We start from the raw sequence: 22,918 nt of genomic DNA, 5'->3' as shown, positions 1-22,918 counted from the left end.
CTTATGGCTAATCGTGGACTAATTAGTCTTAAAACATTCGTCTCGCGATTTCCAACCAAACTGTGTAATTAGCTTTTTTCGTCTATATTTAATATTTCATATATGTGCCGTAAGATTCGATGTGATAGTTTGGAGTGAAAATTTTTGAAACTAAACCAAGCCTTTGTAAATGTTCTATTTTTCTCCCTCCCTCTCCAACACTCCTATGCTCACTCCAAAGCGATGCCGTCCGCGTCGTGCACGGCTCTGCTGTCCATTGCCCCGTGACCAGCCAATAAATAATAAAGAGAAAGCCATCTTCCACCGCTTCCAGCGCCTTTCGATGCAAACCAAACACTGCACAGTGCCGCTGCACCGCTCGTACTGTGCTACGTGAAGCTGTGAAGACGATGGTGCCACGTCACGTCTCAACCTGCATGATAGGGACGCGTGCAGTGCAAGTGCAGATCGATACGCTACTAGCAGTACTATATGAGTATTATTAGCAGTATTATTATTATGTGTGATACATCATGTGGGGCACGGCAAAACATGTGACTCGTGCGGCCGCTGGCATCACACCTCACACGGCAGCTGGTACGTAAACGTAACGCGTCTCGGTATCTTTCGCAGTCTGGGCATGCATGCCTTTGGGCCCCGTGCGAACGGAACGGGTGCGCGGAGGACCAGTGTGCCACCGCCGGCCGAGGATACGCCGCGAATCGGGTCGATCAGTTCCATACGTCGTCGGTTGCGCACGCCGACTCGTCGAGTCGCATTAATTTCGGTGCAGGGCTACATTAGGGTAGCCGTATGCAGTGAGGCAGGAGTCATGCGCGGTGCAGCGGCACTGTGTTTGGTACGCTGGGGAATAGTGTAAGATTTTTATTATTTGTTGACCGGTCACGGCAGCACAGGCAGCAGGGCTTGTTTAGATCACCTCTAAATTCTAAGTTTTTTCATTCTCTCTGTATCACATCAATTTTTAGACACATGTATGGAGCATTAAATGTAGGTAAAAAATAACTAATTGTACAGTTTGGTTGTAAATCACGAGACAAATCTTTTAAGCCTAGTTAATCTATGATCAAACAAAATTTATTAAATATAAACGAAACGTGCTACAATATCCAGATTGTAAAAATTTACAATCTGAACCAGGCCTAGCCAGCAGAGCCGTGCGCGACGCAGACCGCATCGCTTTGCAGTGAGCAGACAAGTATTAATATCCATCAGCCATCACGTCCCCATCACGTCACAGAGCTAGAGAGTGAGAGATTGAGCGCCAGAGAGAGAGCTAGGGCGGCCACACGTGGTTATGCACGTGTCTTGTATTTTGGCGGCGAAATATCGGCCACGTTATCGTCACCTATGATGTTCTATTGTGCTCGATCAGTCACCTCGAACGTCTAGATCTATAACACCGAGACATGTTACCTTGAGCCATAAGTTCTAACGCCGATCCCAAAATCAAAGATGAGTTTAATTCTCTCGTGAGACCAAATATAAATTTTGTTAAAAAAAGAGTCAAATTATAAAAAAAAATGGACGGGCAGGGCATGTTTGTTTAGCAAAGAGTGCTGGCTAAGATAGCAGCCGGAGAAAGTAGTACTACAACCTTATTAGTATATACTTTATATAGATATATAGAGGCTATATAAGCTTTGGTTCGTGTTCAAACTGACATGTCACCGTCAATTATGTGGTTGCGAAATAAATGGTGAGTGTATGGGACAGAAAATTCAAATTCTTCCTCCATCTGACATGAATGTTTAACTTGGTGTTTGTGGTTTTGCAAAAATAGTCCATCCTATAGCTAGATGCAGTGGTACATTACGAATCCATTCCTGGAATCTAGTGGAACGCCCCAATTTTTGTGCTAATTTATACTAATTATTAGCCTGTGCAAACGAGGTGTTGATGAGCAACTCATTTTATTTTAGAGATCAATCAAAAAACTGATGTGTAAGAAGATGATAGACTACTGGCCCATTCCTCGCACCAAACAACCACTGAGGTTTTAGACAAGATTTGGGTAGATATGGTATATAATCCATATAAGTCTAGATATGTACTATCTCACTATAAAAAAACAAAAAAGAATCAGGTGGTATGCAGTTCAATAGAGCGTGCTTGAAAATAATCTACGGGCCCAATGTTTTCAAAGGCAAACTTTAAAAGGAACTACCTCTGAAAATATAGCTATTTTCATAAGTGAACCGGTAAAAAACCGTCTCTAAAAGTAGTGAGCATACTCGTCCATATCAGGCCTAAAGACCGAAATACGTACTGAGAAAACAAGGTCAATTGAGCAACGACGCTCCTAACCAAGAGATGCCTAGGACGATTAGACCCATGATGGGAAGAGGGGTGCTCGATTTTATGTCAGCTCAAGATAACTTTCGATTTGGTGGAAACTTGAAACACGCGATCCGATTTCCTATCACAAAAATCTAAACCATGCAACCTCAACAGCACACTCCTTAACTTCTGTGTCTTGTGTGTTATCCCATTGAAGCCCATCACTACGGGAATCAGTGCTTTACCAAGTGCCAGGGGCACTCGGCAAAGCCCAATTTATACTCGACAAAGGCTTTGCCGAGTGCTGCACTCGGCAAAGAACACTCGGCAAATAACCCGTCAGCAAATGCGTCTTTGCCGAGTGTCTTTTGTCAGGCACTCGGCAAAGTTGACACCGAAAAAACCCGAAAAATGGGAATTTTTATCCAAAAAAATAGAAAATTTTTTAATCGATGGAGGCCCCCACCGGCCAGCACCCACCCATCTCCGACATTTTTCGCGTGAATTTCATAGATACGCAGCCGACGCGATTCGAACCCGAGACCTCCCGCTGTGCACAGACCTCCTCTACCACTACACCACACTCTCACTTGTGTCTGGATTCCGTTTTAGTTCCTAATATATTATACTAAACCGAGTGTAAATTGCATATTTGAGGCCCTAAACGAATTCAAATAAAAAAGTTGTAAACTATAAAGTTTCATAACTTTTTGAGATCTACACTTTTAGTTTAGGAAGTTTTTCCATCCGAGGTCGTTTACAAAATTTGAATTTTAAAATTTTGAAATTCAAACGCAGTTTTGCATGACAAGATGTTTTCAAATCAAAAAGTTGTCAACTACAATGTTTCATAACTTTTCGAGATCTACAAAGTTTATTTTGGTTATTTTTTCATCCAAGGTCGTTTGAAAAGTTCGAATTTTAAAATTTTAAAATTCAAATGCAGTTTTGCATGACAAGATGTTTTCAAATCAAAAAGTTGCCAACTACAATGTTTCATAACTTTTCGATATCTACAGAGTTTATTTTGGTTGTTTGGTCATCTGTTTATCCGACATGGTCGTTCTAACATTGTTCACAAATCTTATATATCTCTCTTGTAGTTTCGTAAACTATAAGAGAGATATGTTAGATTTGTGAACAAATTTATTTTCACTTTGTCATATGAAGAAAAGACCAAAACAAACATTGTACATACAACTTTATAGTTGAAAACTTTTTCATTTGAATTAATTTGCTGCTTCAAAATATGCTTTGAAATTTTCTTTGCCGAGTGTCAAAAAAAAATAACACTCAGCAAAGAAGCTCTTTGTCGAGTGTCAAAAAAAACACTCTGCAAAGAGCCTCTTTGCCGAGTGTCAAAAAAAGCACTCGGCAAAGGCGGCTTTGCCGAGTGCCCGAAAAAGAACACTCGGCAAATCACCTGGCACTCGGCAAAGAGCCGATCTTCGGTAGTGCATCACATGATACTGATGTTTTATTTGTCACTAGTACAAAACACCGACAAGCACTACGACAGATTCTCACACTAGAAACGGGGGCATTTTTACTGTAGGGGCGGCTGAGGTTGGGGGCGTCCCTACAGTGGACGTCCTCAGGCCCTAGCAGCCCAGCCGCCCCTGTAGATAGCACTGTAGGGGCGGCTGGTAACCTAAGCCGTCCCTACAGTTGGGGCTCATTTGTAGGGGCGGCTCAATCACCAACCGCCCCTGCAGTGTCCATTTGTAGGGGCGTCTGCCACCAGCCACCCCTACTGTTCGACTGTAGGGGCGGCTGAATCACCAGCCGCACCTACTGATGGCGCACGAATAAATAACAGACACCTCATTCTTCCACCTTGGGACACACTCATCTACACAAAAAAAGATTAAGAGGCCTTAGGGTCCTCCTAAAAATTGTTCTATTAAGGGGGCAGGTTTTGATCTCAAATCCTTTGGTGGAGAGGCTCTAAAAGGTAAGGAAATGCTTCTCCAACTCTTTATTTGAAGTTTAATTCGTTGGTTAGTGAGTAATTTGATTTGTGGTTTTCTCTCTCTTTCATGGAACTTGAGCTAGTTATGAGTGAAATTAGACCATAATTTTCACTATACTAGGGTAAATTAGGTAGGGAAGTAAGATTGCACCCTTTACTAGTACATCTTTGTTGATTTTAGTGTAGTATTAGTGAAGTTTGGTGCATGTGTCATAAAACCCTATATCTAGATCTAGATCTAGGATTTTGTTTTTTTCTTTTTCAAATTTTTCTTTATGTGACTAGGGTTTACATGTAGATAAATGTGTAAGATTTTAATTGTTGCTAATGTGTAAAATATCCTTTACCATGGCTACTAATTATCATTTAATATTTATTTTGATTCCTTTCAATAATGTGTGTTTTTAATTAGTTGTGGATAAATAGGTCATTAATTAATTATCCTCAACCATGAAATTGGAATGGAGTTTGCATGAAAGGTAGTGGATGAAATATTAAATGTTGCTAATTGTTTTCTTTGAAATTGTTTATTTGAACCAATTAATTTATATTTTAAAATATTTATGCATTAATAGTCAATTAATTAACTATCCTCTACTACCATGGTGCGTGTCTTAGGTATATAAAATTATTCTCAAGTAATATTTTTTCTTTGGTTGTTTTGTTTCTATAAGATGGACTATAGGAACTCTTGGATGTATGGTTCGTTAAGACACGACGCTCTTTCCGTGATGAGGTGGACAAATTCATCAAAGCCGCAGAGAAGCATGCAGCGACGTTGAAAGAGAATAGTGACACGATTATTTGTCCCTGCAAAGATTGCAAGAACCTTATTGCATTTCGAGATGTGAGTACCATCAAAGAACATCTGATTAGGAGAGGATTTGTTTCGGACTACACAGTGTGGATTCATCATGATGAAACAGTCTATTTGGATGGTCCTAAATGGGTGTTCCTAGATGGATCCAGGAAGATAGTTTACATAAGGAACCGACGCTTTTTAAAGATAGGTCACAAATACCATGGCAAATTGTACCTAAGATATTATGGCAACATCCCGAAGGATGAACCCCTCCGGAGAGACGTCCAAATTATGGTTTCAACTTGTCTTTTTTCAAATTTCAAAATTTAAAAGGTTCAAATTTAGTCAAATGATAAGATAACTAAATAAAAGTTGTAGATCTTGATGAGTTAAACAACTTTTGTATTCATCACTTTTACATCTAAAATCATTTAGGGTTTGAAAATTTGGTTTGAACTTGTCAAATTTTAAATTTCAAATTTTAAAATGTGTAAAACATTATCACATCCAAATTTGATCAAACTTAAATGTTGAAGCATGATTTTAGAAATTTTTAGGAAAAAACCATCACATTTGGAGTTAGTATGAGGGAGAACAACTAGTTACAAAGTTTATCCATAGATTAAAAAGAAAAATCACACTGTTCTATATGATCCTTACATGATTATAGTGAATAGTGTGATTTCTTTTTTTAATCTGTGGGTCAACTTTGTAACTAGTTTTTCTTCCTCATACTAACTCCAAATCTGATGATTTTTTCCTAAAATTTTCTAAAATCATTCTATATCAATTTATTTTATTGGTTTTGTCAATATATACATATGAAAAGTTTGAGCAATTTAAATTTTGAATTTCAAAAAAATATAACTTCAGACAAGATTTTGGTACGCTAAATGATTTCAGCTGAAAAAGTGATAAATACCAAAGTTGAATAACTCATCAAGATCTACAACTTTTGTGTTGGTCATTTCTTCATATGACAAAGTGGTAATAATATTGTTCACAAATGTGACACATCTCTCATAAGATTTTATAAACTATATGAGACATGTGTAGGATTAGTGAACAATGTGTGTTAAGAATTTATCAAATGAAGAAATGACCAAAATAAAAGTTGTAGATATTCATGAGTTGAACAACTTTGGTATTCATCACTTTTTATGTTGAAATCAATTTGGATCTCAAATTTTGGTTCGAACTTGTCGTTTTTCAAAATTTCAAATTTGAAAGGTTCAAATTTTGTCAAATGACAAGATGACTAAAATAAAAGTTATAGATATTAATGAGTTGAACAACTTTGGTATTCATCACTTTTTATGTTGAAATCATTTTGGGTCTTAAATTTTGGTTTGAACTTGTCATTTTTTAAAATTTCAAATTTTAAAAGTTCAAATTTTGTCAAATGACAAGATGACCAGAATAAAAATTGTAGATCTTCATGACCTCTACAACTTTCATGTTTATCAAATTTTCATTTGAGATCATTTGATGTCTCAAAATTATTTTAGTAGTTTTGATTTTAATTTTTTAAATTTTAAATTTTTCCCCATTTTTAAAGGTTCAATTTTGCAATTTTAAACTGTTGTAGTTATTTTAGTTATTGTATATATAAATATATCTATAAAAAATAATTATAAAATTTTGTACTGTATTATTTATTATTTACATTTGAATAATTTATTTTGATTTAGAATTTTGAAAAAAAATTCAAATGTAGGGGCGGCCGGCTCTGAGGTATATTACAGTGACCGTCGCTGTGGGTGCTAAGTGTTAGGTAAAACTAAAAAGCAGTCCCAAGGCCCACACGGCAAAGAGACACGGAAAAAAAGCACTCGGACAGAGGGCGCCTCCCGGCCCGTGACTCCAATCTTCCATGCCTTTTCCCCCAAATCTCGCAACCTTTCCTCTCCTTCGCATTCCAATCGTCGCTCCCCACCACCATCGACTCCCTCCTTCCCTCACAGGTCACCGCCGCCGACTCCCTCGTAGGTCACCGCCATCGACTCCCTCGTAGGTCGCCGCCACTAGAGATCCTAAGCCCTGCCACCAGGGCCCTTCATGGCAAGGTCGTTCCACCGCCGTCGCAAAAACGTTGTAAGCCCATAACCCTAGGCCCTTCCACCGCTTTGGATGATCTGTGCTCCACTGACAGGCAGTGCCGCCGCCTAGACTCATATGTGCGCCGTTGCTGCTGTAGGTCCTTGCATCACCATCGCAGGTACCAGCAAACCTAACCTCTCCTCTTCCCATCAACTAATCCCAATTTTCCCCAAATCATACCCCAGAAAACTTGTCGATTTGTGTGGCTGCAAGGTACATCATTTGGCTTTGCCGTACGCCAGTCTCAAATTTTTGCAAGATTGAGGGCAAGATCTACTATGCATCTCGTTCTTTCTTCTGTGGACTATTTTCTTTCACTTTGTAATGTACTCAATTTATGTTCTGTAGTGGGTGGGGCAACCCTCTGGGTGATTCTGGCTTTTCTTCTTTTCACAGTTCAACATTTACTATCCAAAAGATAAAATCGATCCAAAATTAAAATTAAAATGTTTTTGTACTAGTTGTGCCATTGTCATTTATTTGTGAACATGAGAGTAGGAGGATGAATCCTTTTCATGAATCATCAGCCGAAATTCAATGTCTGGATGCAATCCAGAACGTGCAGTAACCTGTAGTATTTCTCTGCCTCAGATTGGTTGCTGTTAGCTAACAAGGGCATCTTTACCATAGGGTAGTTTACTGTCCAATCTCATCTTTTTAACTATTTCGACAACTGCACTTCCATGTTCTAGCATTTTAACTACTCTGGCTATATTTTGTGGATCGATTATACCGAATTCCATTGCAAATTAGTCTTATTGCTTCAGGCCATATATTTCTTCATTGGTTCTGATGTGACAAGACTTGTAATTTTTTTGATTTTTGATTCTGCTATTTTTTTATAGTTAAGAGATTACAGATAGGTTCAGGCTTCAATTAGAACAATACATGAAATCAGGGCAGGTTGTGGCTATGAAATCAGGTATCATCCATACACTAGACACTGCAATAATACCCAGGCCTTGTGCAGTAGTGTGATCCCATCTAAAAGTAAAAACTAATGCAGCTATTTCTGCAGGTTCCCATTGACGGTATAATTATTGTCTATTCACTCACAAAGGACAGTACTTGAGATGATCGATTTCTAAGATTTAATCTGTCTGTAATTAATCGTCCAAAAACATCCACCATGTTGGTATTTATTTTTTGCAGGTCATTGCTGACAAAAAAAACAAATAGAGATACCGCCTGACATGCTTAAGAAAGAAGAAAGTAACATGGTAAGATTACCCGGCTCACATTATTTTTGCTCTTAGTTGACCTGTATAGGATCTGATGCTTATGCTGTTTCGTCTTGAGAGTCTTTTCTGAAGTAGCAAACAGGGACCAAGATTTGACTGTTGTGTTATCAAAAAAAGATTTGATTGTTCTATGTTTCATATAGATTTTCTGTCCTTGCATCACTAATGGAATAATATACTCAAGGGCAGTCCTATATTAATTGATAAAGCATACACAACATATTATACTGTAATTTAGAGATACATATTATACTGTTGCCATTAGTCCTACATGCATTTTTTCTGCTGCAAGGACTTGTGGCACTTATCCATGCACTTTCCTAATTAAATGAGCTGCAACTACAGATTTCACACTACCTAAAGGTCCAAAATTATCCATCATATTGGTACTTATTTTTTTGCAGGTCACTGCTAACAAAAACAAAGAGATACTAAGTGACATGCTTAATGAAAAAGAAAGTGACATAGAAAGATTACTGTCAGCCACCGCGCAAGCTATTGATGGTAAGATGAAGTATGCCTTGTGTTGTTGCTGTATGGGAAATATTGCTTTTGGGCTGCTTTAGTTTGTTCCAGTGCTGCTTCCATCTGAGGGACCTTCAAATTTAAAAATCAACTTGATATGCATGTTCTGGAAAAGCTAATGTTCGTTTGACATTAGTGCTACCTATGTCAGGATTAATAGATTTAGCTAGATATTGTAGATAATGAGATAAATCATTTGGGCTAGATATCTTCTGGTGGTGTTCATCTAGCTGGGAACTTAAAAGAGTACAGCTCTGTGATTGTTTTAATACATTTCATCGCCAACTTGATGCTTAGGCTTGTTTAATCTATCTGCATCCATATAAAATTGGAAATTCAATTGATCTTGGTTTCTCCAACATAGTAAAGATTGCCCTTCCAACTTGAGTTGCATCAGGACTCACTAACTACATTCCTTGTAGGATACTGGATATGATGCTTCTAGTTCGCTCAGTGGCAGCAAAAAAAAAGACAACATGAACCTGGAACGAGTTTATAGTGAATTACATACTATGTGCTTGTTGTGCAAAGGGCCTGTTAGGACCTGTTAGGAAGCAGTAGCTTCATGTCCTTGTATTGACCGAGGACTTGTTAGGATCCAACTAGTAGCTTCATGTTGACCTGTTAGGAATGAAGCATTGCAAATTAAGTTTTTCCTTGACTTTATTTGATAGACTTTTGTGAATTATGACTTGTGATGATATTCTAAATAATGGTTTTGTGTTTGTGGATATATATATGTATATTTGTGGTAGTCAGATTCAAATTTGAATTATATATATATGTGGTTAAATTTGAATTATTTATTTTTTGCTGGAAAATCCACTGTATGGGCGGTTCTTGATTGAACCGCCCTTACAAATACACACAACAGGGGCGGCTGGTGATACAACCGTCCTTATAGAAGTCCACTACAGGGGCGGCTGATATTACCAGCCACCCCTACAGATGGCACTGTAGGGTGGCTGAAAACACCAGCTGCCCCTACAGAGGGCATTGCAGGGGCAGTCAGGAAACCGCCCCTACAGAGGCACCCTCTCTAGGAACACCCTGGGAAGGACGGCTGGCGCAGCCGCCCCTACATAGGCTATAGAGCCGCCCCTATAGTTAACTTCTGTAGTAGTGAAGTAGTTGTTGCATAAATAAATTCACAAATTATTTTTTCATATAGAGTTAAATGAAGATAAAAATTATAGCAAACTGTAGAGCTTAATGAGATTTACAACTTCATAGTTGATACATTTAATTTGAAATAATTTAGAGAGCCAAATTTTCATCACAAGCTTTAAAAATATATTTAAAATTTGAAATAAATTTATATTTCTTGTAAAATATATATATTGGAACCATTTTTAGACCCAGTTAGAGCCATCTGCATAAAAAGTAGGATGCCTCTAAAAATCGCTTCTGATTTGGTGACAAATTATGTGATTTGTGGGTTCAGTCTATGATTTATTTTCTTTTTCCTATTTTTAACGTTGTTTTTAAAAAATCAGAAAATTGATTTCTAGAGATACCCTGTAAAAATCGAATCCGTTGTAGTATGTATAAAAATTTGTTGGTAGTTTGTGATTTAACAGAATGATAAATCTGTGGGGTACGTGGCGTACTACCTTATATGATCATATCTATTTATATGAGGTGTCCTCTTACTGTAGAGAATGAATGATAGGATAGATGCATGACGCGGACTGACTATTCCAGGGCACGTTTTTGGGTCCCCATTTTCCCATCGAGGTTGCCTCAAAAGTCAAGCCATAGGTACCGCGGTAGGTCCCTGACGACTGACTCTCGATTTCCAGCAGAAGTGGTGTCCATCTTGATAACTCGTTAGGTCTGATAACGCGGCGATATGATTCAAGCGGATTTTGTTGATCCATATCGTTGGTTTACTTCTACGTACATACACACAGACAATTATTGTTTACTCCTAGCTATTATTATGTGTAGCACTACCATACTGACTTGCAGTTCATCAGAGATATACACGCCGCACAAAAACTAATCATATATATGGATGACATTCTTTATGTGTTTTGGCTTGAATAATCAAGAGTCATACACGTAAGTATGGTATGCATCACGTGTCAGCGTGTCGGCATCTTTATTATGGTTTTTCAGAATTAAATTTAGAACTGCAAGGTGATCCACGGTGGTGAAGACGCCGGAGAGAAAGTATCGAACACTCCAGCAACAGAGCCGAGCACTCCTGAGGCGGTGCCGAGCACTCCGGGAGGGATGCCGAACACTCTAGGAGTAGAGCCGAGAGGTCCTACAGTGGTGCCAACTACTCTAGAACGGGTGCCGAACACTCCCGTAGTGGAGCCGAGAAGTCTTTGCAGTAGTGCCGACCACTAAATGACTAAGACCGAGCACTCCGGGAGGGGGGTCGACCACTCTAGGAGTGGTGATGAGTGGTCCAGGTGTAGTGCCGAGCACTGTAGCCGGGATACCGAGCACTCCAGGTGTTGTGCCGATCATTCCAGTGGAACAGGGAACTCCATCGACGCCGATTGAGTTCACCTCACCTCCAAGCAACATCACTGAATTCGTGGATGCCTTCCACAATGGTGAGGAGGTGCGGTTCCACAGACTGGATGACCTCATCGGCGGCATAGGGCCCTCAGGCCTGGCGGGTCAGCTGCTCAATGACCCAAAGCTGCTTCTCGTCAGTGCAGAGGAACCACCCATGTTCGTGCTGCCCGAGCGCGATGGAAATTGACGACGGGCGATGCTGGAGGAAATGAAGACGATAAGGAAAATGAGACTTGGGAGCTCGTCGATCCACCTCCAGAATGCCGTCCGATCGGCCTAAAGTGGGTGTACGAGGTCAAGAGGGACGAGTGCGGCGCCATTGTCAAGCACAAGGCGCGCCTCATCGCCCGAGGCTTTGTCCAGCACGAGGGCATCGACTTCGAGGAAGTCTTTGTGCCGGTAGTGCGCATGGAGTTTGTTCGACTGCTTCTGGCTTTGGCAACAGCGAAGGACTGGCGCGTCCATCATCTGGACATCAAATCGGCCTTCCTCAATGGCGAGCTGACGGAGACTGTCTTTGTCAGACAACCTCTGGATTTTGCCGTCAAGGAAGCGGAGCACAGGGTGCTCCGACTGCGCAAGGCGCTCTACGGGCTACGGCAGGCCCCACGAGTATGGAACGCCAAAACCTGCACGGGGATTGCATGTGTGAGTAATCCGGGAAAACGGTTTTGGAACTTAGAGATTGCATCTAGTAATCTAGGAATACAAAAAGATTAGACTCAATTGAAAATTTCGGCAGCACCTCCCCTGCACGGGGAGGTTTCCAAAACCTGCAAGAAACAATGGCACGAACGCCGACATCCACAACGGCACGAACGCCGACATCCACAACGGCACGAAGGCTGACATACATGCAAAGCACAAGCGAAAAGTGAACTTTCATACTTACAGGAGTAGCTGCAGGAGTAGGAGGTGGAGGAGCTGAAAACTACACAGGTACACCCGATGCTTGTCCAAGACTTTGCATGATCACCATCATCTCCGCCATCTACTTCTGTGCGGCCTCGAACGCGACCTGCTGGGCCTACAGCTGTGTGGTCAGTTCCGCATTCTGCTCTTGACTTTGCCTTTTTGTTTCTTGCAGCTCGGCCTGCAATATTTCACTCCAATGTATCAGTAATGTAAATCTAATTTAGGTGTGTAAATATCAACGTACGACGAGTAAAACAGGAATTACCTGGAGTGCCTGGACCTGCTACAGTGCTGGAGAAGGACGTGAGCGTATAGGCTGGCTGGAGCTCGTGCTCCATGCTCGGATAGCGTCGAGGGAGGGAACAGTGGTGGAGTCGATGACGCCATCTGCAATCCACAGCCGCCCGTGCATCTTGCCTCCTCCAAGCCTCATGATCGTCTCTACATCAATGGGCTCACTGCGCATATTGTAATCTTCCCATAGATCTCCCTTACCGATGATATGTACTCTTGGACTTTAGTGTATATGTTCGGGTCAGAGTACATCTAGGGCGGGGTAGCCGGGTCGAAGGAGACAGAGGACGATGCCCTGCCCATGTGGGACATAGCCCACGTAGAGAACTCCGAGACCTCCTCGCCCGGGTGCGCAGCCTCCTGCGAGAAAGATGGGAAGATGGTGAGAAATCAAGCAGAATTGAGCATCAAAATAAATGAAAGAAATCACTTATGTATGCTTGTTTGTATCCGGGGAGGCTGCGGCTGCCTTGATGGTGAGTTGGACCTTGCCTCATCAAACGCTGTTCCCGCAGCCTCTCGTGCGTGCCAACAAAGTCCTGTGATAACCACTTATCCACGATCATGGCCTAGCACTCGGGATACGATCGGCACCACCAAGGAATCACCTACAAGTCATCGAGTATTTGACATATAAGAAAATGAAATTGAACCTACTTAATATCAAAACGAATCATTATGAATGTTATTCGCCTACCTCAAGGTACTGGTCCCAGGTCAGCGTAATCAGTCTTGCTTGAGGCTTGGGGAGGGACTGCTTAAGTACCGACCTGTAGTAGTCTATGTGGGCTTGGACATGCCCATGGTGGTGCATCTCGGTGACGTACTTCCTACAAGCTGCGGCAGCCGCCCAATCCGCCTAGGCCTCAAGTCCTTCTTTGGCCTTGAAAAATTTCTGCATACAAAACCGATGTATCCATTCATTATTTCAATAAAACATTTAACCAATCAATAAGATGTATTAAGCAATGTTATGCGATAGAAACTTACCCAAAACTCCGCCAATACCCGCTCCTGCTTGTTGCGGTAAGTGTCATTCGTGACCAGCGCGTACCTGTCCCAGTTGGAGGCCGGCTCCCGCACCACCGGCTCTTCGGACAGTTGCACAATGCCGGGGTACCATTTTCTGCACAAAACACTAAGGATGCTCGCGGGGGTGCGTGCTGGAGTACCTAACAAAACCAACCAGGCCCTGCACAAGTGATTAAGAAAATTTATCAGTTTCTCTTATGATTTCCAACATATCTTATAAAGTAGTTGTGATAACATTTATAGTTACTTACCTCTTTGCCATAGGCCGAATCACTGGGCGGTTGTGAGGAAGTGGAACTGGAGGGAGGCTTGTGGGACCTAGCTCATAGGGAGTCCGAGTAGCGGTACCCCCTCTGTCGCCCTCAAGCTCCTCGCCTCCCTCACCCTCGAGCGCCTCGCCTCCCTCGCCCATCTGCTGACCCCTCTTGTCCTCCGACGAGGATGTGGCCGTGGCCACCACATGCTCCTCCTCCAGCACCTCGTCATATGGCGAGGGAGGAGACCGTTGCCTCCTGTGGCTGCTGCCCCTGGTCGTCCTCTCATCACCTCCTACAGATGCTGCCCCAGATGATGACCCCTCACCTCGAAGGAGAGGGCAGTCTCTCCTGTAAACCGAGGGCGTGTCACGGCGTGGATGTCTGCTCGCCATCTTTGTTCAATCACCTGCAATCACAAAGAATGAACAAGACTAATTAGTACATATATTAGAAATAGATTCAAAATATATAAACAAAACACAAATTAAAAAAAAATATAGTATTACATGTATTAGGAATAATCTTCATGATTGGGATCATAGGTCTCATCATCACTGTCAAAATTGTCCAAATAGGCAACACTATCCGAAGGTTCTATGTTGTTATCGTAGTCATTGCCTAGAAGTAATCGCTCAAGCATTGCTATGTCCTTGGCATTTACCACCACATCTCCATCGACCTCGCCATCAACCATTTCGTTGTCTACTTCCATTTCGATTGCTTCGGGTAAGACTATCTCAAACGTGCCTGGTAGCCCATCTTCTTGATAGAACTATCCATCATATGTGTTTGCGTTGAAGTTGTAATCATCATTGTTTAGGGCAGGTAGTTTATCGTGTGGAGATACCTGGTGCACAATAGCCCAACCCTTAAGATCCTCTTTGTCTTGGTTGGCGTATCGAGTATAATACACTTGCACGGCCTGTTGAGCCACAATGTACACATCTTTTCCAGGATAGATGGAATCTTCTCGAATCTCGACTAGCCCAAGATGAGGGGTTTGTCTCGTTGATCGAGGATTAAACCAGTGGCATTTGAATATGATAGGTTTAAGAGGTTTGTCTCCATGAAATGAGAGTTCATAGATTTCCTCAACTCTACCATGATAGTCGAGGCCATCAGTGCCGGGCGTACAAACTCTGCTATTTGTGGTTTTTCATTTGGGCCAAATCTGCTCGTAACTTGTTGTGTGGAAGCGATATCCATTCACGTCATAGCCGGTAAATGACTTCACCCTAATGTCACAACCGTTTGCAACCTGTTTCAACTCGTCACTCATGGACGAACCGGTCTGGGCCTGCAAGGTGAAGCATGATAGATTGTCATATTAATCAAACGTACGATCACCTTGGACGATCGAACGTACGAGCTAAATTGGACATTACCTTTTGTTTGAACCAAGAAATAAAATCAGGCCTCCCCGCTCGCACACCCCGTGAAACAAGGGTGTCTTGTTCATGCGAGGTAGGATCCCTTGATTGATGCCAGAATTCATGAACAAATTCCCTGTCCGAACGAGAATCAATGGGGTTGGATGCAGAATAGTGATGGTGTATTGAAACAAGTTCGTTGAGAACTTACTTGATAAACGGCTGCACCTCGGTAAGGTTATTCAACACATATAGCATGATACTATGCCACTCTTCATTTCCCAATAGCTTCGGGGTTGATCCACTTGTGCTGCCAAGTTGGAATTGGAAAAGGCTGAGGGTCGATTCATTTTCGCCAGCATTGTAACGAGGGAGTGGATTATGATTGCTAGGAAGGTTTAGCTTGTAGTATTGAGTTGTGAAGTTTGCCACCTCCTCTTGAAGGCATGCCTCTGCAATGAAAGCCTCAATTCTGGCTTTATTTGTACATTTTTTATGAAGAGTCTTTAGACATCTCTCGATTGGATAGCACCAACGGGCCTGCACGGCCCCCCCAAACATGCCTCGGACGGGAGGTGCACAATCAGATGCTGCATCGGCAAGAAGAAGCCGGGTGGAAAGATCTTCTCTAGCTTACAGAGCAACACAGGTGCCGCTTTTTCCAAGTCCCGAGCGATGGTCCGAGATATCTCCTTGGCACAAAGCTGGCGAAAGAAAAAGCTCAACTCTACCAGCACTAGCCAAACATGCTCAGGGACATAGCCTCGGACCATCGCCGGAAGAAGCCACTCAATCCATATGTGGTAGTCATGACTCTTCATCCCGTTGACTCACAGAGTGCCTAAGTTCACTCCCCTGCTAAGATTCGCTGTATATCCATCTGGGAACATTAACGTCTACATCAATTTTAGTACTTCCCTCCTTTGATCGATTTGCAAGACGAAATTGACCTTAGGCCTTTTCCAGTTCTTGTTTCGGCCACTAGGAGGCTGCATCACTTGATTCGGTCTATCGCACAACGTCGCTAGGTCCACTCTAGCCTTAACGTTGTCCTTAGACTTGTCAGTGTCCATGAGAGTTCTCCAAAGTGCCTCGGCGATATTCTTTTCAGTGTGCATTACATCAATATTATGTGGCAGAAGAAGGTCATCGAAATAGGGGAGCCTTGTCAAGCCGGACTTATGAGTCCACATATGTTCCTCACCATATCCTACAAAACCACCTTCTTCATTGGGCACGAGAGCATATATCTGAGCATGAACCTCAGCACCAGTCCTCAAGTGCGGTTTAGGGTCTGTCACTTTGACACCTTTCGTAAAGCTCTTGATGTCTTCTCTAAATTCATGGTCTAGAGGGAGGAACTGATGATGCTGGTCGAACGATGAATACTTGCCACCCTTCTTCAACCAAATGAACCTCACAGCTTCCTTACATATTGGGCATGGGAACTTCCCGTGAACACACCAGGTGGCAAATAACCCATACGCCAGGAAGTCATGCAGGGAGTAGTGGTACCAAACGTGCATTTTGAAGCTTGTCTTTGTAGCTCGGTCATATGTCCATACCCCCTTCTCCCAAGCGTGGATCAATTCATCAATCACAGGCTCCATGAACACACCCATATTACTCCCTGGGTGTCTAGGAATTATCAACGACAAGAATACGTTATGCCATTGAAAGGAGATGCCGGGAGGGAGATTGAGGGGGATAACAAAAATGGGCCATCATGTGTATGGGGCAGCCATCATTCCATAAGGATTGAACCCATCTGTTGCCAACGCGACACGTACATTATGGGCCTCAGTTGCTTTGTCACAATGTTTGTCATTGAAGTACGTCCATGCTTCAGCGTCAAACGGATGTACCATCTTCCTAGGATTATACCGTTTGCCATCTTTGCGCCATGTCATCTGTTTCATAGATTCCTCAATCATGAATAGCTGTTGGATCCTCGACAGGAAAGGAAGGTGCCGTAGCACTCTCGCGGGGATCGGAAGCTGCTTTTTCTGACCATCACCAGAGTCTACCTCCAGGTACCTGGAGGATTTACACTTCGAACAGTAATTTGCGTCCTTGTGTTCTTTCCTAAATAGGACGCACCCCTTCGGACAAACATGTATCTTGTCATACGACATCTTAAGCATACGAAGGAGTTTCTCTGCCTCGTACAAGTTCGTCGGCAAAGTGTGCTTCTCCGGTAGCATGGTGCCAAACACGGCCAACATCTTATCGAAGCCTTCTCGACTCAGGTTTAACTCGGCCTTCAACCCCATTACGCGTCCAACCGCATCTAGCTGAGAAATCATTGTATGCTCATGAAGGGGTTTCTGTGCTGAGTGCAACATTTTGTAGAAGTCCTTTGCGGATTCCTCCATCTCCTCCTTCTCATGTTGTTTAGCGAAGTGAGCTTGGTGGGCGTCATCTAGCATGTCTGCTACCCCGGCATCATCATCAAAAGCCTCGAGGCGTGCTCTCACCACCTTCGCTCTTATACGATCTGCTTCACCATGGTAGATCCACTACTGGTAGCCAGGCATATAACCATTGAATACAAGATGTCTACCCATGGTCTTCTCGTCTACCTTTCTCCTGTTGTCACATTTGCTGTAGGGACACCAAACTAGAGAATGTCCTCCTACTCCTAGGCCAAATGCATGTTTCAAGAAACGATCTGTCCCCTTCACCTATTCATAGTCATAGTCACTGCCACTTCTCTAGCCCGTGTACATCCACTGACGGTCCTCCATCCTTTAACATTTACATCATAGAGTATTGTGACCATCAATTGCATCTACGCAGTGTTCCTAATGTCTAATAGGTGAGGATAGGTCCTAATCCCACCCACGGATACGTAGATGAGGTCAGTTTACAGGCTCCGCTCCTCTCCGAGATAGAATTTCGGTAGCACCTCCCTGCTGTTCTCTCGATACACATCCTGCCAGGGAGAGTGTGTATCCGGAGAACAACAGGGAAGAGCTACCAAAACTCGGTCTTGGACCGGAGCAGACCATGGAAACTAACCCATCTACGCATCCGCGGGCTGTCCAAAAAACATAGACAATCCAAAACAGATACGGTCGTAGATATGCAAAGATCCGCATACCTACGACCGTATCTCTTTCGGACGGGAGACGCCTAACTGGGTTACGTGATCTAAGACAATGATATGGGAGGAGGGCTTATTTATACCTAGGGTGGCGGTGGAGTTAGGCTAGCGGGGCAGTGGCGAGTCGGGGCAGTGACGAGGCGATGCTGTGCAGGCAGACCCGCAACGCTGATGAAGAGGATCGGGGTCGCCGAGTCCCCTCTGACGTGCTCTTCTCTGCAAAAGAAGAAACACAATACTATAAGTTGAAAATTTTGGCAGAACCTCCCCTGTACGGGGAGGTTTCCAAAACCTGCAAGAAAAAACCAGCATGATGGCTGACAACCACATATCAAGGGAACAAATACGGCACGATGGCCGATAGCCAGATATATATTAATCCACCACCAACACACCACCACCTCCACCACCACGACCACACCACCACCACCACAACCACCACACTACCACCACCACCACCACCACCACCACCACACCACCACCACCACAACCTTCACCACCACGACCACACCACCACCACCACAACCACCACACTACCACCACCACCACCACCACCACGACCACACCATGACATCCACCACAACGACCATGACCACACCACCACATCCACCACAAAAATCACACCAGCACATCCACCACAACGACCACACCACCACCACCTCAACGAACACACTACCCTCCTTCTCCACCTCCACCTCCACCTACACCTACACCTCCACCATTGCACGCCACCACCACCTCGATCTCCACCTAGACCTCCTCCTTCACCAGCATTGTACACCATGAAGCGAGGGAAGGGCATACCTGGACGTTGGAGGGACGTCGGAGGCCGCGGATGGGGCGAGGGTCGCGGACGGGGCGGTGTCAAGGGGCTGGGGCGGGGCACCTCCTCCTCCTCTCTTCTTGGCCTCCTCTCTTCTCCTGTTCCCCTTCTCCTCTTCCTCCCTTTCTCCCACCTTTTGCTTGGAACGGGGGCGGGCACGGCGGACAGCGTGGACGGGGTTGGCGGGTGGCGCGGGGTCCTCCTCCTTTTCCGGTGGCTGGCGGATGGCGCAGAGGTTCTCCTCCTCCTCGGGGTGGGCCGGCCGGCGGGCGGCACGGCCGGGGCGGGGCACCTCCGGCGGGTTGAGGCGAGCGGCGGGGTGGGGCTCCTCCGGTGGCCTGCTCCTCCTCCCTCCTCCTCTGGCGGCCGGGGGCTGGGGGCGCGCGGGGTGGCGGTGGTGGCCGGGCGCGATGCGGCGGGCCGCGCGGGGCGGTCGGGCGCGCAGCGTCGGTGGGCTGCGCGGGGCGGGGGAGGTGGTGGGGTGGCGGGGCTCGCGGGGCGGCCGGGCGCGCTGCGGCGGGGCCGCGCGGGGCGGCAGGGCGCGCTGCGGCGGGGCCGCGCGGGGCGGCAGGGCGCGGGGCAGCGGCGGGGCGCGTAGCGGTGGCGTCAAGCAGCCAGTGTTCTGTGGGCGCTGAATTTGGGCCGCTGGCCGATTTACGGTTGGGCCCTTTGTCGAGGGCCTAGATCCAGGGCCCTCGGCAAAGATTTTTTTTATTTTTTTTAAATATTCTTTGCCGAGGGCCATTGGCCAGGCCCTCGGCAAAGAACCCCTTTGCCGAGGGCCAGGCTAGGCCCTCGGCAAAGATTTTTTTTTGGTCTGTGGGCGGGGAATTTGGGCGGCTGGCCGATTTAGGGTTGGCCCTTTGCCGAGGGCCCGGATCCAGGGCACTCGGCAAAGATTTTTTATTTTTATTTTAAATATTCTTTGCCGAGGGCCATTGGTCAGGCCCTCGGCAAAGAGTTTTTTTTGGTTTTTTGAACCCAGTTTTTTTGTGGTGCTATAATACATTATTTAAATCTCAATTTTAAAATTTGGGCCAAATTTGACTTTTTTGATATATTTTCCTAATTTATTTCTTTTCGTTGATTTTTTTTGAATATTTCAAATTTGACCTGCAGGTGGATGGAATAATGCAATTTAGTGATTCGAAAAATGTTATTCATGGTATTTGGTGTATGTTGAGTCCCTATCCACGAACTCGCATCAAATTTTGGGCATCTTCTTCACGTAACATGACGAGGAACTTATCGGAGAAGTGTTTTTAAATTATATAAAATCCATACGAAGTCCGAAAATCATGAAACTTGTCGAGGTGTCATGTTATTGCATGTGTAGGCTGTGGTGAAAATTTGAGAAGGTTTCGAGCAAGTTGTGACGTCGAATGCCTAAAACCCAGACATCTCCACAAGTTGTGACTCGGCAAAGACTGACGCCAGTGGCCGCTGTGACCCATCCGGCCATATTTGCCGAGGGCTAGGCCCTCGGCAAAGATTTATTTTGCCGAGGGCCGTCTGTTTGCCGAGGGCTCCTGGGGCTGGCCCTCGGCAAAGACCCCCTTTGCCGAGTGTCCGAGATGTAGCCCTCGGCAAACCCAGAAGCCCTCGGCAAAGAGGACGTCTCCAGTAGTGATATGTGTAGTAGCAAGCAATGACCATTGATTTGGTCATACAAAAAAAAAAATCAACGTTTTATATCATAAAATGTCCTTAAAGACTAATTCAACAGTTGATCAGGCCGGGAGCATATGCTGCCAGGATCCAAAACTGAGCTTTCGTTGCTGTTGAACGATCTATTATTCAAGAGAAGAAAGTTTGAGAACGATAACCAAGACATGTGCACGTGTTCCCTGAAGCTTAGGGTTTTGTTTGGATTATTTTTATGACGTATTCCCTGAAGCTTAGGGTTTTGTTTGGATTATTTTTATGATAGAGACAAACAACCCCTTTCTGTTACCTACACTGATTGAACAGACTAAATTATTATTTTTGATGGAACTTTTACGTAATCTGTGGCTCACAATACGTTGAAGACCATGTTAAGGCTTGTTTGATGTTCATGTATGCCCCGAATGCTTATGTTCCAGCTAGATGCATGCTCCGCATCCAGCCAATGAAAGTACAGTAAAGCTTTTGAATTTCCCCGTTACAGGAAGTTAAACAAGTACTCCATCCATACCAACCATAAAAATGTCGTTTATGGTTATGTATAGGTCAAACTTTCTCAAATTTAACTAGAATTAGACAATAATTGAATCTTTTGAATTAAAATCCATTCTAATAATCAAAATTTAGGCACAAATAGTTAAGTTAGCATTTGTATGCTGCCATTCGCCACATAGAGGAGATACTTATTATGTACTGCACTTCTGCTACAGGTAAACGAGTCGAAGAGCGTGGTATAGGTTGCAAAGCCGAAACAGAGTATGTGAATTGACGGAACCTATTTCTATCTCTCACCCATGAATTTAATAAGACAGATTTATATTTAAACTTTGAAAGTTCTAGGATGTTAAATTTCCAAATCAGATAGCCTAGTTCATAAAGTAGATATTCTAATTCCTCCAAAACGAAAGGATCTAAACGGCCCATTATATATGTAAAATATTAGCAACATTTGTAAGTTTATTGTCAAATATATTGAAAGATTAGTCCAACGATTTTTATTATGTATGGTAAATATTAATAATTTCTTGTATATATTTGGTCAAAATTAATTTTTTGACTTCTTATGAAGTGAATGACACTTTGTTTTTAGGACAGACAAGGAGTACACCAAGAGGATTTCAGATGAAAATTTTATTTGTAACATTCCCATCCTCTTATGTGCCTAACTTATATACAATATATTGGTCAAAATTAATACGTTTGGTTTTACCGCAACTATTTCTTGGATCATGCTGTACTTTATATTTTCTTTTTCGTTTCTTGCTCACAGGAAGAATATTATATGAGATATATTTCCATCTCTCATTGGTGGACACCACTTGCATGCATGTTTATTGTGTATATATGGTATGTCTTTTACACACGTACCCTGACAAAGCAGTCATGGAAATGGAGGCGGATGAGCCCGGGTGCGACGCCGGAGTTGTTGGCGAAAGCAGCCGTGACGACCTGACGCACGAGCGCCTCGGCGCTGGGGCAGGTGGTGTTGTAGAACCCCACCTTCAGCTGGGCGCGGCTCGCCGTCGGCAGGAGCAGGCACACGGTGGCGACGCACACCACCAGGCCGGCAAAGCCGCCGCTGCTCGTCCTCATCCTCTCTCCCGCCCTTGCCAGAATGGCACTGCTATGCTAGCTGTGTAGTCTCAGTCTCAACCACACTTCTAATTATGAGCAGGCACTTGGTTTAACTCGATGGTTCCGCCAACGTTTATATAGAGGCGTGCCCGGCCGGGCTCGGGCAGGGCAGGTTTGTTTAGCAAAGAGTGCTGGCTAAGATTTAACTTGGTGTTTGTGGTTTGAAAAACTAGTTCATCCTATAGCTAGATGCAGTGGTGCATTACGAATCCATTCCTTAAATCTAGTGGAACGATCCTATTTTTGTGTTAACTTATACTAATTATTAGCCTGTGCAAATGAGGTGTCGACGGGCAACTCATTTCATTTTAGAGATCAATCAAAAAACTGATGTGTAAGAAGATGATAGACTACTGGCCCATTCCT

General features: G+C 43.8%; 2 protein-coding genes across 4 annotated transcripts; both read right to left on the bottom strand.

The window, feature by feature from the left end:
* Positions 1 to 12,504: 12,504 nt before the first annotated feature.
* LOC136460557 (uncharacterized) lies at positions 12,505 to 14,345 on the bottom strand. Its single transcript, XM_066460211.1, has 5 exons — positions 13,948 to 14,345; positions 13,655 to 13,856; positions 13,362 to 13,559; positions 12,636 to 13,272; positions 12,505 to 12,548 (listed from the first exon to the last, which is right to left on the bottom strand). Exons 1-3 carry the CDS (start codon positions 14,343 to 14,345, stop codon positions 13,524 to 13,526), a joined length of 636 nt encoding a protein of 211 aa, XP_066316308.1. The 3' UTR covers positions 12,505 to 12,548; positions 12,636 to 13,272; positions 13,362 to 13,523.
* A 1,272-nt stretch (positions 14,346 to 15,617) lies between these two features.
* On the bottom strand, positions 15,618 to 22,584 carry LOC136458211 (peroxidase 1-like). 3 transcript variants are annotated; one of them, XM_066458197.1, is made up of 3 exons: positions 22,286 to 22,584; positions 18,513 to 18,645; positions 15,618 to 15,633 (listed from the first exon to the last, which is right to left on the bottom strand). In XM_066458197.1, the coding sequence occupies exons 1-2, from the start codon at positions 22,508 to 22,510 to the stop codon at positions 18,535 to 18,537; spliced, it is 336 nt and encodes a 111-aa protein (XP_066314294.1). In that variant the 5' UTR covers positions 22,511 to 22,584; the 3' UTR covers positions 15,618 to 15,633; positions 18,513 to 18,534. The 3 variants fall into 3 exon arrangements, 2 of the variants coding, with proteins under 2 accessions (XP_066314294.1, XP_066314293.1); XM_066458196.1 differs by lacking the exon at positions 15,618 to 15,633 and adding an exon at positions 18,044 to 18,071; XR_010759923.1 differs by lacking the exons at positions 15,618 to 15,633; positions 22,286 to 22,584 and adding an exon at positions 19,234 to 19,464 and having other exon boundaries at positions 18,519 to 18,645.
* Positions 22,585 to 22,918: the final 334 nt, after the last annotated feature.

This window comes from Miscanthus floridulus, chromosome 6 (genome assembly GCF_019320115.1).
Source record: "Miscanthus floridulus cultivar M001 chromosome 6, ASM1932011v1, whole genome shotgun sequence".
NCBI classification, from domain to species: Eukaryota; Viridiplantae; Streptophyta; class Magnoliopsida; order Poales; family Poaceae; genus Miscanthus; species Miscanthus floridulus.
This window is presented reverse-complemented; position numbering and strand designations above follow the sequence as displayed.

What these genes read in the sequence shown, in the direction of transcription:
- LOC136460557 (XM_066460211.1), bottom strand. Translation starts at nt 14,345, where the DNA reads ATGGCGAGCAGACATCCACGCCGTGACACGCCCTCGGTTTACAGGAGA. An exon ending in ATTCGGCCTATGGCAAAGAG is followed by an intron (nt 13,857 to 13,947) that starts GTAAGTAACTAT and finishes TCACTTGTGCAG; the next exon opens with GGCCTGGTTGGTTTTGTTAG. An exon ending in GGGTATTGGCGGAGTTTTGG is followed by an intron (nt 13,560 to 13,654) that starts GTAAGTTTCTAT and finishes TTTTGTATGCAG; the next exon opens with AAATTTTTCAAGGCCAAAGA.
- LOC136458211 (XM_066458197.1), bottom strand. Translation starts at nt 22,510, where the DNA reads ATGAGGACGAGCAGCGGCGGCTTTGCCGGCCTGGTGGTGTGCGTCGCC. An exon ending in TCCATGACTGCTTTGTCAGG is followed by an intron (nt 18,646 to 22,285) that starts GTACGTGTGTAA and finishes CTTCTTTTGCAG; the next exon opens with AGAAGAGCACGTCAGAGGGG.